The following is a 13,462-nucleotide window of genomic DNA, read 5'->3' as shown; positions in this document are numbered from 1 at the left end:
TTTTTGTGCTAAGTATAGGGTAATAGATGGAAAATTTTATAGCTTTGGGGAGAATGAAGTGTCAGGCAAGTGCTTTTACTTCAGGTTGCATCAGCTCAAATACCATCATGGGTCTGCCTCTAAAACCTGTTAATAAATCATTGTGTTTATGATTTGTTATTCTGCAGTGATCTGAAAGTGCGTCATTTCAGGTGTCACTGGCAGACACTTTAACATACCTCAAACTATAGTTCTACAGTTGGCACAATCTCCCCCGAAATCAATCTGAACTGAAAAGGAAATGAGTGCATTAGAAGGAGGCTCAGTATTAGGAGTAGTATTCTCACTCTACAATCTCTCTCCAAAAATGTGCATGTCTTTGAGCCCCCTGTGTGTGTGTGTGTGTGTGTGTGTGGGGGGGGGGGGTTGGGTTAAACTGTAAAATGAGTGTAAAAAGAATTTCCCCCTTGTGGGATCAATAAAGGAAGTTTAAGTTTAAGTTCAGAGAAGATATTCATTGATTAAAAGAAGTTCTCTAGTTTGAGGCAGGGCCCACAACCAGCAGCAGTGGGGACAGTGTAGCATTTTGAACCACTTCCTTTGCTTTCCCAGTGCTAGAGGACAGCAGACAGCATAGCGTGAAGAAATGTCTATCCCCCGGCCCTCATGTTAGGAATCCTGATGAGGTTTATTGGGGCAGAAAGGGCACCGTTTTCCCCCTCAGGCTGTAGCTTGAGCTCTAGAGCTATTGCTCTTGTCTTTATAACATGCACCCCACCCCCCCTTTATCTGTCTGAGTGTGTCTTTCTTTCTTTCTTTCTCATACACTCACTTAACACTCTTTTCAAGTCTCAGTATACACCATGCTACATGGTTGCACTACCAAAGTCAAATGTTGAGAGTGACATCATTGTGCTTATTGGTAAGCTGCACTGTGATACAGAAAGTGCTTTAAAAGGACACTGTGTGGGTGTAAACTCTTTCTCAGTGGCAGGGAGTGGAAAGCAGTGACGCCATGCAGGCTGTTTGTGAGTGCACCCACATTGTGATTCAGGTGTATAGATTAGATAACAAGATATGTGAGTGTGTCCTCTCCTGTTGGCAGGCTGCAGACGTGGATCACGCTGTTGAAGAGGCTGTGTAACAACACAATTGAGATAGAATCACAGACCAATTTTAAAGAGGTGGCATGAATGGCTGCCTGGCTGAAAAGTTGACCGCCAGTTTCATAAGCTACTTGGCAGGCCTGTGGCATGACTCGGCACAAAAACCAGCTGAGGACATTTGTGCTGTCACCATCGTGTTCCAATCCAAATCTGCCAGGATTTCCAGTATAATCTAACATCTGAGGATGTGTTGCAGTGTGCAAGGCTGTGTTGTATTTTACCTCCTGGAATGGAACACACCTCAGAGTGATCTCTGCAGCCTGCAGGCAACTCCCAAAACCTCTCCCAGTTTCAGACAAGGCTTCACCTCTCCAACACCTGTGCTGGGTTTGTGCAGCTCTGCCTCTGCCAGGAGACTCCAGATTACTGCAGCAACTGTATTACAGCACAGGTTACTATAGCAGTGTCTGAAAGTCATGTTAGTTTATCAAGCATCAACCCACTAATTTTCTTGGCTTGGACATATCCTGGCAACTCTAATGGGACTTTCACACGTATTGATAAAAAGTAGTTGACCACCCAATTAAATGCCCTGTTCTTATCCAACATCCACCTCCAGTGATATGATCACAGTTGGACAGGTTTAATAAGGTCTTTTCACTTCCGTGCTCTATATGCATTTAAATATGTACTTAACCTCTGTTTGTTTTTAGTCGATACAGATGTGTCTGTTGTCAGTGTGTTTGTGTATGCAAGGGAGGAAGAGATCAGAGCCAGGAAGACCTGAATGAATCAATATACTGCGTGCAGCTTTACAGTAAAATAAGATTTTACCCATTTGAAAAGAATCGATACGTGGTGGTCAGGTTATTATTATGGAGATGGCCACAAATAAATACATTTATGGGAAAGAGATGTGTAAAAATATTTTTGTTTCATAACGAAACCATAGCAGGTCAGTGAATGAGTAGGTGGTCCATCGCTGTGGCCCAGGATGTTCACACTTCTCAAAAGAATCTGTCCACATGCGTCCCAGATTACCTCCGAATGTGGTGTGACTGATGGGATCTCAAATGCATCTCAATGCAATCACACTTAGGTCCTGTACTTAAAACTCTGTTTTGTTTCAATCTGTGCTTCCAGTGGAGTGGGTCTGCTGGATTTGAAGATGATCATGATCGTGTGATAGCCTGGTTGTCACCCGCTCCGCGTCAGAGATTTGCATAAAGTTGAGACTTTCTCAACTGTCCCCTGTGGTGTAGCTGGGTGCCTTTTGAGTCTGTTGAGCTCAGTGGGAAACAGCAACCATTGATGTCCCACATGTGTATATGTTAACACACCGGTATGAAGTGTCTATTTTGTGGTAGCTTTCTTTTTTATATTGACTGTAGTTTAAAATTATCTGTCGGTGCCTGCTTTGATTTATTCTAAGAAAAACAAGGACAACCTGATGTGCTTCCCCTAAAATTTTGCACGAGTTGGTAAAGGTCCTTATTGTTTACTATTTTCTTTCCTCTTCAGTTTGGGAGACCCTTTCACAGAAATGGCTGTGTGTCAGAACTCCTGCTCCCTCGGGGCTGTTCGTTCCTCCCTCTTTCACTACTTTTTCTCTCTCCATGTCTGGTCTGGTCCCGGCCTCTCTCCCTACCACTGTTGCTGCAGTTGGCCCAGCTCTGCCACAGTTTTCCATCAAAACACCAAACCTCAATGGAGCATTCAAGCCCAGGCCCGCTCCACCGCTGCTGCCCCTCCCTCCCTCCCATCCCACCCTTTTCTGACTCTGACTTCTCTCCTTTTCCTACTCCCTGCATATTAAATGGCTCCGTCCAGGAAGAAGTCCTAACTCAAACTTTAAGTATTTTACAGCTAGATCGGAAGTATTTCATGAACTGAGGAAAATGTATTCTTTTTGCATTTTGTTTGCAGGGTTTCTGTTAAAACTACATATAATTTCTAGTCAAAAGGTTTTTAAAACTTGAACTGATTTAAGTAAAACAACTGAATCAGTTTTTTGACTCAAACAATAATTTAGGAGTACGAATCAAATTTTTCTGAGCGATATCAGCAATTGTTCAATAAATGTGTATTTTCGAGCGCTGCAACAAATAATTATTTTCATAATTCATTAATCTGTTGATTATTTCCATGACTAATAATTTACTCTAATCAATGTTGGAAAATAACAGAGACATTTCATTACACTAACATTTTCAAATTGCTTGTTTTGATCTATTAACTGTCTAAAACCCAAAATGTAAGTTCACCTCATATAAATGAGAAAATCAGAACACATCCCCAAACAAGAAGCCCATATTCTTGGGCATTTTCCCTTTCAAATAATATAATAACAATTTGGCCAGTGAAAATGGTTGCTGTTTACTTTTTTGAAAGCTAATTAATTTACTATACTATTGTCTACTGAACAAGAGATATCCTGCTGATGTTTAACCATTATGATAGTTCATTTGAAATTTACTGTGAAGTTATATGTGAGCAATGACTGTGTCAGTTACACTTAACTGTTGAAATTCAAGTGATAAAAGTGAGACCAGTGGACCATGCAGTGACAAGAGTCTGTAACAATCAAGCGACAGGGTCACTGCAGCAAGCATCTCCTCAGAATTTTCTCCATCTCAACTACAATACAGTTCATATCACTTTCCCCTGGCAACTACAGCTTTGTACATACAGAACTGACTGTGTGACTACAGAAGCTGCATTCAGACATACACTGAAGGTGCATTTGTCAACGCAAATGTCTGAGTGAGATGCGCCGCAGTTTCTGCAGACTTTATCCACCACCAGAAATCCAGGAGAAGTCTGTGTGTGAACTCAACGGGTGATCCCCTACTAGATTCACAGTGAGCGAGTAGGGGGGGTGATGATGCTTCTAACACGTGACAGGCGCAAAAGTGAAAAACAAATATCTCCCAGTGAAAAAGCCGTGACACACACATAGAAGACACAGACAAAGATGTCAAGAGAGTTTGTGGTGATAAGAGCCGACAACGGTGTCATCGTGCTGTTAACATGATCACGTGATCTACACGGCAGGGTTACGTGTACTTCCTGCCTCTGTCTGCTTCACCTCTAGCCTGAATAACGTGGAGGATATTTTGCTGGTGTGAATGTGTCTGTGCCGAAAACTTCCTGCTGTGTTGTGAATGTGTGAAATGCAAACTCCAGGTAAAGTCTGCTACAAGTCTGAGAAGAGGAAAATACTCACAATTCAGTCTACTGATCATTTTAGCTGCTGAGCTATCTATGCAAATGACTTACTTTGGACAGTCAGTCTTGGGCTAGGGTTAAGAATGCATGGTGACGGCATCCTGGTAGCTCACTTGTTGAAGCGCGTACCATATGTCAAGGCTGAGTCCTTACCCCTGGCTGCATGACATCTCATTCCCTCTAAACTAAAAAAAACTGAAAAAGGATGCATGCTGCCGTTAGCAATGAGCCAAAGGTGTGTAACAACGGAAAATAACTTGTTTAAAGCACATTCTAATACAGAATCGTTTTTAACAGAAAAATGTATTATTCATTTTTATACCGACCACAAACTCTAATACAAGTCATTACGATTAGACTACAGACAATGAACTAGAATAAATATAATGTTAACAGAGATAACATGTCAGCTTTGATCAGCCTAGTGCAAGTGTTATTAAATACCTCTGAGCCTGCAGCAGCCATGGTCAGAGACATTATGTTTTCTCAAGGTAACTGTGACCCAAGAAAACACCTTTCTGGCCATAACTAAAATATTCATACAAATTGGGGGTTTCACAATATACCGGTATTGACATGATATGGTATAAAATATTAAGCATTGATATTATCTATGAATACACATTTGATTATACCATGTAAATAAGCCTGCACCTCCTGAATAATTTCCTTTCTTCTCACCATGACACAGTCTGGTTCCCATGGTCCATATTTAAAGCATTTTTCACAGCTTTTAATAACTAAGTAACTTTGGATTCTATAAGAATAGTTTGGTTGGTTGGTCTACTGTGTGACCACTTACAAGGAACCTGACTGTGTTTGTTTCTCACAATGTGACAAACTACACACTGCATAAATCAGACACAATGATTTATTTGTGAGCAGCTTTGCCAACATACAGGCTATGTTTTACGGAGTATTTTGTTGGACATTTAAGTCAATCAAGGGACACTTGACATGAAAGTTATGCCCTTTATCGATTTCACTTTAGTAATTTGAAGTTGTAATTTCTGCCACGCTGTGTTCACTGTAGGGTACTCAATGTAATTGGTCATAGAAAGCACAGAAGCAACTCTGTTTGTGGAGACTTAAATTAAATAACTTTAATAATGTGTTTGTAATACTTTGTGTATGTAACTCCGAGGATGCTTTAAAGACTGCACTGTGTGTGTATATATGCGCACACACAGGGATATGTGATAAAGGACTTGTTTATCAGTTTTTACCTCCATGCCCACTTTTGCTTGTTTAGCGTGAAAATCAATTTGAGAGCAGACTCTCATCCACTGAGGCAGAAAGTCGTTCCTGAGAGAACATTTTTATTTGATTTTTATTATGAGCATTGGAAAAGTGGTCGTGAACAATCACACCCAGACCTTTAAAACTGGCTTTACGATGATCCAGATCTCATTCAGGGGCAACAAGGGAACGGGAACTTTTACTGTGGAGGCCTGGAGTGACATGTTTGTGAGTTTTCACCAACATCCAGCAGATGCCTGCAGTTTCTGGATTCTGTGCTGCAATATTTTTTATGTTAGCCATTTAGAAATACTACCTATAATTTCAGAAAAGTTCCCCAAATCATTAATTATAATGGTTAAAATCAGACCGTGTTTGATATCATGAAACTACAACAAGCCCTTTCAATTTAGGTTTATGCATTTTTATGAAAGTTTCCTCTTCTTTTGAAGATCTTCTGAGTAAAACTGTCATAAATATTCAGACTTTTCTATGCCACTCTTACTTTAACTTCTTTTTTACTAGTGCACAGTGTTCTTCTACCTTGAGTCTTTTATTGTATCTCAAACACCTCATCTGTCACTACTCAGGCCTTTTCAATCTCCCTGTCCTACTTTCATGCTGTAATCTTTCATCGTGACTTCTTTTGTCCTTCTTCCACGTCTTAGGCAAGTCATTTCATGTTAGGTGTTAATCTGCACAGCTGCTATTAAAACTTACAATAGAATTAGAGCATTATTTCTGAAAGCAAGGTTCTGAACTCTAGTTCAGCGGACTATGGATATGATCCAGAGTGATGCATCATCCAGCTCCTTGAACTTGGTTGGACTGTCATGTTTTCATTTGTTCCTCCATGATCCACCAAGAACAACATCTGCCTACTCAGTTTTGCCATCCCAGAGCCTGTGCATACGCATGTCCCAGTTCGATGTGTGTTTATGTGCTGACTTTTCCATCTCTCCAAGTCAGAGGTTTCTTAGGGAGTGGGTTACTTAAAGCTAGTTTTTTTTTCTGCTGGAGGCTCTGGAACTTATTACAGTCTGAGGCATTTTCATAAACGGGCCATTCAGCTGCCCCTGCAAGGGTCTGAATGGGACTCACTGTCGCCAGGAGAAAGAGAGTTAATGTGTGCTAGTTAGTCGTGAGACCTCCCCTTTATGGAAGACTGCTGTTCTAAAATACTAAACAATTCTTTCTGTATTCCTGTTTTATATTACTTTGTGTTTAAAAATTGTAATGGATGCTAGTGCAGTTTACATTCATTTCTTGTTGTATTTGTCTATTTTGCATTTACAAAGCCTACAGTAGATCATGTTCAGAAGTTCTAGATGTCAACCAGCTTGAAATTATCAGTGTCACACCAAGTAAAGACGCCCTGAATAAAGAGATGTGGGATTATTTCCTGGCCCGGACATCAATCTCTTCCATGTTTTCCACATCATTACAATAAACCAGAGTTTAAATTTAGACTTAACTGTGTACCAGTATAACTTTCAACCCGATGGAAGTGTTTTTTATTACAACATAAGGAAGAATGGCAAAACATGGCTCCCTCTGACTGTAGAAAAATGACAATGTGCAGTCCTCACCAGCGATAATGTCGAGCTGAGGGGCCGCCCAAATATCTTCATCAGTGTTCCGGAGATTTTCTGTACAAATAAGACATACTATTAATAACAATCTTTCTTAGAGTCTCTAAATAATTTGCAGAAATCCTAAATGTAGAATTCTTAAGATCTTTGTATGTATGAAAACACTGAGCTACTTTTGAGTGTTGCCTTAAATCTTCATTTTACTTCATGCTGGCTTTGCACAACAGGTCAATACTCATCTCAAACGTCCTGTAAAACATTCCCTTTTCCAATATGGTGCTGATGGTTTTCCAACATCTTTTAAATCGGTACATTACTTTGGTGGCAGCAGTAGGTCTCAGGGCAGCCTACCTTCAAGGAAACAAGCCACAGATGTAATTATGATAAGATTATAACAGTCAATGTGTAATGTCTGTCAGTAACTAAATCATGGCACATGCAGCTGAGATCTGAGGACATTTGACCTGGAAAAAGCTTTAATCTGCAGCTGAAGATCTCTGTTTTTTATCAGGATTATCATGTTTACCGCTATGTGGGTCTCAGAGGAAGCTGTGAGCTCAGCATCTTGTTTTCCAGCCTTAATATAGGCAGAAACAGTCATTAATAGTGTGACATTTAATTTCTTTGAGATACTGATGGTCTTTCTCCTACGTTGCAGGTTTCCCAAGAAAGCAAACAGGTAAGCATTTTTATTTTCTCATATTTTATTGTGGAGACATGCATGCTTATGAGTAGGTAATCCTGTGGCAACACACATGCACAGAGTTCACGATGAGGGGAAAAAAGGCAGGTTTTACTAGGCCTGGTGAGCTGCAACACAGAAGTCTTCAGAGTTTGTACCAAACATAGCCCACACCCTACCCCCTCTCACTCATGTACACACACACACACGCGCACACACAGTGACTGACAAAGGGGTCCCTCTTCTAAGGGCGGCCCATCACCGCCTTTCACTGTGAACAGAACAGTGGCCTTTCACAGTTGGGGCTGGTATAGGCAGAGACAGCCATACATAGCCTCCCAAGGTTCAAGCTGGAGTCTGGCCTTATGGCACCTCCTCTGAGGAGCGTCCTTTCTCTGGCCCTGCTCTCTGGGGCACTCAGCAGATCGGCTCCACATCCTCTCTGGCTATCACATTATACAGTAGACACACTCAGCATGATTCATACACTCGGAGCTGCTGATAAAGTGAACAATTGTTGGTTCTGTGCATCGCTGTAATTCTTCAGAATCTTCTCTTGCCTGCAGTGTGTGTATATACAGGGTAGTAGTACAGCAAGATGCATACTTTGAAATTAATTAACAAAAAATGTTAAGGACAAATGACGACTGAATAATGTCCCTTCACAATAAAAGTCCCATACAGATTCACTGCTTATGATGACAGGGAACACAAATTCACTGACCAACCCTCCACAATAGGGCAACTAAATATAATGGTTTACATAAATTACGGTTAAGGTTACACTTTAAAAACTAATTGGATATTGTTGATGATAATAGTAAATATTTTAGTTCATTAGCTATATTATTAGCTTTATATTGTTTGTTGTGTGTCTTTTTCCTCCTATAGTATCAATAATCATGAAAATCGTGAAACCGTGATATTTCCACTGACAATAATCATGGCAGCAAAATTTCATATGGTGACATCCCTACGACTGAATGACATAAAGTAAGGTATATAAAGGACCAATGCCAATGTTTTGTCTGTTTACCTTTTCTCATGGGTGTTTCTGCCTTCCTCTCTCTCTAGAACCAGCAGCATTCTCAGTAAAGACCATCCCCCAGACAAGAAAACCAAAAGTGACAAAACCTCACTTCCCTCCAATGAGTTTGACCCTACAGGTAACTTTTCGCTTTCGCTTTCTGTCTCATAACCACATTCTGTTTTTTATTGTTTTCCACTCTTTTTTCATCCTCTCACTATATCTCTGTATGCATCACTTCATCTGACTGCCTCATGTTTTTGTCTGTCTCCCTCTCACTCGTTTATTTCTTGCTCTCTTTCTCACTCTTTCTAAAACACACACACACAAGCAGTCTCATAACACAAGTGCGCTCATGATGGTTTGGACTGGCCATGCTGTGATGATGAAAGGTGGTGTGTGTATCTTTCTCTATGCTTTGTGTTAATATACATTTTATGTGTGTGGTTTTGTCACTTAAGCCTAACAACTTATTTTGTTCTTTGATCCATTTTCTAAAAATTGTCTCACCTCTGGACATTATAATATAATAAACAAGTCTTTATTATCTGAGTCACAACTGCACTATACTGCAGAAGAGTCAGTTGTGGATGAAGTACTCAATCACACATTTTACTTATGTAAAAGTACAGCTAAATTGACAAAAATGTACTTTAGTAAAAATAAAAGTACCACATTGACCAATTTAAGTCAAGTACTTGCTTTTAGGTATACTTAAAGTATTGAAACCAAAAGTACTTGCTGAGGGTAACCTGTCCACTACATCAATGCAAACATGTAACCCAAATGCTTTGTACTGGTACTTGCTGATGTATAGTGAAATAAAGGAGAATTGTACCTGAAAGTAAATCTAAAGTAAATAAGATACATGACAAATGTACTGAAGTACAGTAACAAAGTAAATGGAGTTTTTTTAATTCTACCCCTTCTACATCCTATGTCACATTACATGATTTTTTAAGCTGATGAGCACTGGAAGGTTTGATCAGGGGAACTTAACAATCTGCAGCTGCATGTTTAATGTCCACATGGTTCTTACATAAATCAGTGCATTGTGGGTTTTGACTGCTTAAAATAGTTGGGTGGTCTCAGTACATACTTGACTGGTACACTAAAAGCCTCAAAGCCTGTTATGCACTCCAGTTTGCAAGTTTATTGCAGGGTGAAATAGTGAATGTCGGGTTCAGAAACAGACTAGTTTGTTGGGAGCGACACTCCCTGTTTGATTTGCTACAAATCAGGCCAGCATGATTTTTGGTATGGCTTCTGTTTTCAAAACAAAAAAAGAAAATCCCTGGACCACATGGTGGTTTATCTCTGTATGATGCAACAGGAACATAGAGAAGATGTGGTTACACAACAATACATGCACAGTCTGTTTGAAGCACAATGCTAAAATGTATTTCTCTGATGGTTTTTAACAATGTTTGGAAAGAGGCAGGGATTTAACTGATGGCACAGTAGCCATAGAGAAGCAGAGGATGATTCCCTGAATTGTAAGATTATTATTTCTAGGTATGTTTCATGTTTAAATTTATGTCATGACGTTTTGCATGCCTGCATGATGTTAGTCGATATTTCTGTTTGTCTCTTTCTAGTTATCTGCAAGTTGCATGAATCTTTTCCCAGATTTTCTTCTGTTTGCCTTTTCTGACATAATTTGGTGGTTGGGTTTATTAAGGGTCGGCAGGAGTAGTCAGATACTCTGGAAATGGATGTTAGAACCGAGATTCCCATTTCCAAAAGAGTGGATTATGGGCAGCTATTTGGTAATGTATACTAAACATTTTTCAAAAACACTTTGATTACCTTTTTTCCATAGTTGGATGAAAAATGGTTCTACCTCCAGTATGAGGTGTACCATTGTTTTTAATTTTAGCATGATCTTGTATACCACAAGTTGATATAAATGCAGTGGCACCAGCTACATATTCAGCATGTTACAAATTAATTATATCATAACATGAAAGCCCATGTTCAGTGTCCAGTTTGGTAATATTAGAACACAATTGTAATTTGTTTTCCAGTGCGTTCGTATTATTTAGTCTAAACTACATTTAAACACTTTATAAAAAAGATCTTGATGCAGGATACATGTTTAGGAAAAAAGTCAGTCTTTTATCGTTAAGTCACAATGAATAAGTAGAGTGACCTCTACAGGAGTGGAGGTTCTTTAGAAAGGAAACTAAGCAAGTTAATTTTTAGCAACTGCACTCCTGCCTGTCCCAACCATTGTGTTTTTATTAAACAACCTATTTGTTCATTTAATTTTTCTTCTCCCATGATTGTTTCTTCTTCATGATTTTCTCTTTCCTGTTTTGTGTTTCCTTTCCTTGTGTTTGTTCTTGTTTTTGTTCGTGCTTGTGTGTATGTGTGTGTGTTTGTCTGCTGCTGTACTGTCTGTGCTGTGGTCTGCGTGGTTGGGGCTGTGAGCAGAAGCTCTGGTGGTGCAGAAGAGTGGCAGCAGCAGTGTGCTAGCAGAGGGGAAGCCTGAGTCCTGTGGTAAGATGCTCCTGCTGGAATGGCTGGTGTGACAACTAGCATCTATACATGCTTCAGACCCTGGTGTGAAATTGCCCCTCAGTGTTTATTTCAAACAGAGTGATACCAGTGACTATTTCTATTTATCTCATTTATTTTCATCATCGGAATATAAGGCTGCACAGTCAGAGGTCTGATTTGCATGACTGTCTAATTTCTGTGCAACTGTGACACATCAAGTTATGATTTACCTGCTTTAAAAAAGAACATTAAAATTGATACTGAAGAAAAATCAGTACAGTTTTAATTACAATAAATTACCATACTCTGAATTGAGAGATGTTTTCCACATGATTACTCTGACAGCTAAAACCAGACTGGATGTCCTTTAACACAACTAACACTTTCATTATTGATTAATTTGCTAATTATTTGATCTTTTCAAACACAACTTACTTTGAACACATCAAACTTTGTTTTGTTTGACCAAATTTTCAAAATTGCGAAATATCAAGTTTATTGTTTATTGTATTATTATCAAAACAAGCAGTAAAACCTCACAACTGAGAAAATGTTATATTGAATATTTGGTATCTTTTGCTTGAAAATGTAGATTTACAAGTTACCTCAGATCTACTTTGAAATTATCTGGCTCAAATAATAATGTATTTGATTATTGTTGAGCCTTGAGATTATCTAACAGTGCAAATAGCCCGCTGAGGTTTGGAATTATCATTCTCCAAATAGGATAACAGTTATTCAGCCAGTGCAAAATTACGTGTCAGGGAATTTTGAGTTTTTAAATCACCAGATTTCTTTACTTACTTACTCAGTGTTTACTTTGCTGGGTTGTGAGATATTTGGTTTTAAAATTACGTGTCAAAAACAATTAAACCCTCATCTTTTCTGCTGGTCAATATTTATCTATGTTCAGTAAACTCAAGTCATATTGTTTGCAGCTAAAACACATAACTTCCAACTTAATCTATGAATGTCTTTAATTGAAAAATTATCACTATTCAATTGTATTCATCATGACCTTAGCAGCTGAGCTAAGCACTACTTAAAAGATTGATTTTGGATTACCAGGATGCAGTTGCACTACTTACTTTCATCCATAAACCCACACTTGATTTAGATCCAAATATTTATGCAGTTTCAGTAACTTCATCGTCTGAATGTGATTATAAATTAAGCTCACACAGAGAATAACACATACATGCTTACAGGGACTTACTTTCACTCAAAGAACAGCTAAAGTGACTTGTTTTCAGAATCATCATGTAAGCAGGGTCATTATGGAGCCTCTTTTCTCCTGTGGTGTGAGAGTGTCATTATAACGAGGTTCAACAGCGCTCATGTGCTTCTTACACAATGTGGGACACCTTTTCATTGGCTATTGGCCACAATGACACAAGAAGGTCTTGAGACAGAAATAGTCAGATAATGTGAGATTTCCTACCAAGTGACTTGTAGCGGGTGCCTGGCCTCACAAGCAGTGAACTGACAAAACAAATTCTTAAGACAGCCGCCAGAAATGCCAGTTTCTGCTGATGACAGTCTTGTCTCTGTGTTGGACACAGTGTATTAAGATAAGGTTCCACTGTCACATTTGACAAAGCATATTTGTGGTCTTCCTGTTTGAACCAGTTATCGCTATACAGATGAAACGCCATGTTCCTATTTGAAGCTCTAAATACTCAGACTTTTAGTTTTTATGAAAAGTAGACTGGCCTTTGCATGTGGTATTCTAATTACTTTTTCTGACTGTGGTGCTTAAGGTACTCTGTCAGTATTAAAGGTCAGTTTATTCTCTTGAGTACATTTCCTTGTGTTTCAGCAAAGGGTGCTGACTATGGATCAGTTGACTCCCTGAATAATACATTAGCTTGGACGGATAAACCTGATCAGCGATCATATCAGTCCTGCCTTTTCCTCACGTTAAATAATACCAACCAGAGCCTGTGAAATACTGTTATGTGTTGAAAAAGGCAGAAGATCAACATCTAGAGGCAAATTCACACCAGCCCTTTAACCCACATGGCTTCATCTGTTTTTTTGACACCCTTGCCCTCTCCCTTTTTCCCTTCCCCCTGCTCCTATAGCTCTACATCACCCCCTCTTTACT

General features: G+C 39.2%; 1 protein-coding gene across 6 annotated transcripts in view; it reads left to right on the top strand.

Annotated features, from left to right (window-relative positions):
- Positions 1–13,462, top strand: part of arhgef12a (Rho guanine nucleotide exchange factor (GEF) 12a) — a 38,276-nt gene that overhangs the window by 8,035 nt on the left and 16,779 nt on the right. For 2 of the 6 annotated variants that reach the window (XM_020088376.2, XM_020088375.2), the window contains exons 2-5: positions 7,803–7,823; positions 8,718–8,819; positions 8,901–8,992; positions 11,290–11,355. In XM_020088376.2, coding sequence (XP_019943935.2) covers positions 7,803–7,823; positions 8,718–8,819; positions 8,901–8,992; positions 11,290–11,355 — 281 coding nt within the window. Of the gene's footprint in view, positions 1–7,802; positions 7,824–8,717; positions 8,820–8,900; positions 8,993–10,534; positions 10,623–11,289; positions 11,356–13,462 lie in introns of those variants that run through there. The other 4 variants (XM_020088379.2, XM_020088378.2, XM_020088381.2 and 1 more) reach the window with 4 other exon arrangements.

The sequence above is a fragment of the Paralichthys olivaceus genome, chromosome 11, assembly GCF_024713975.1.
Source record: "Paralichthys olivaceus isolate ysfri-2021 chromosome 11, ASM2471397v2, whole genome shotgun sequence".
NCBI lineage: Eukaryota > Metazoa > Chordata > Actinopteri > Pleuronectiformes > Paralichthyidae > Paralichthys > Paralichthys olivaceus.
Note: the sequence above shows the minus strand (reverse complement) of the source record. Positions and strands in the feature narration are given on the sequence as shown.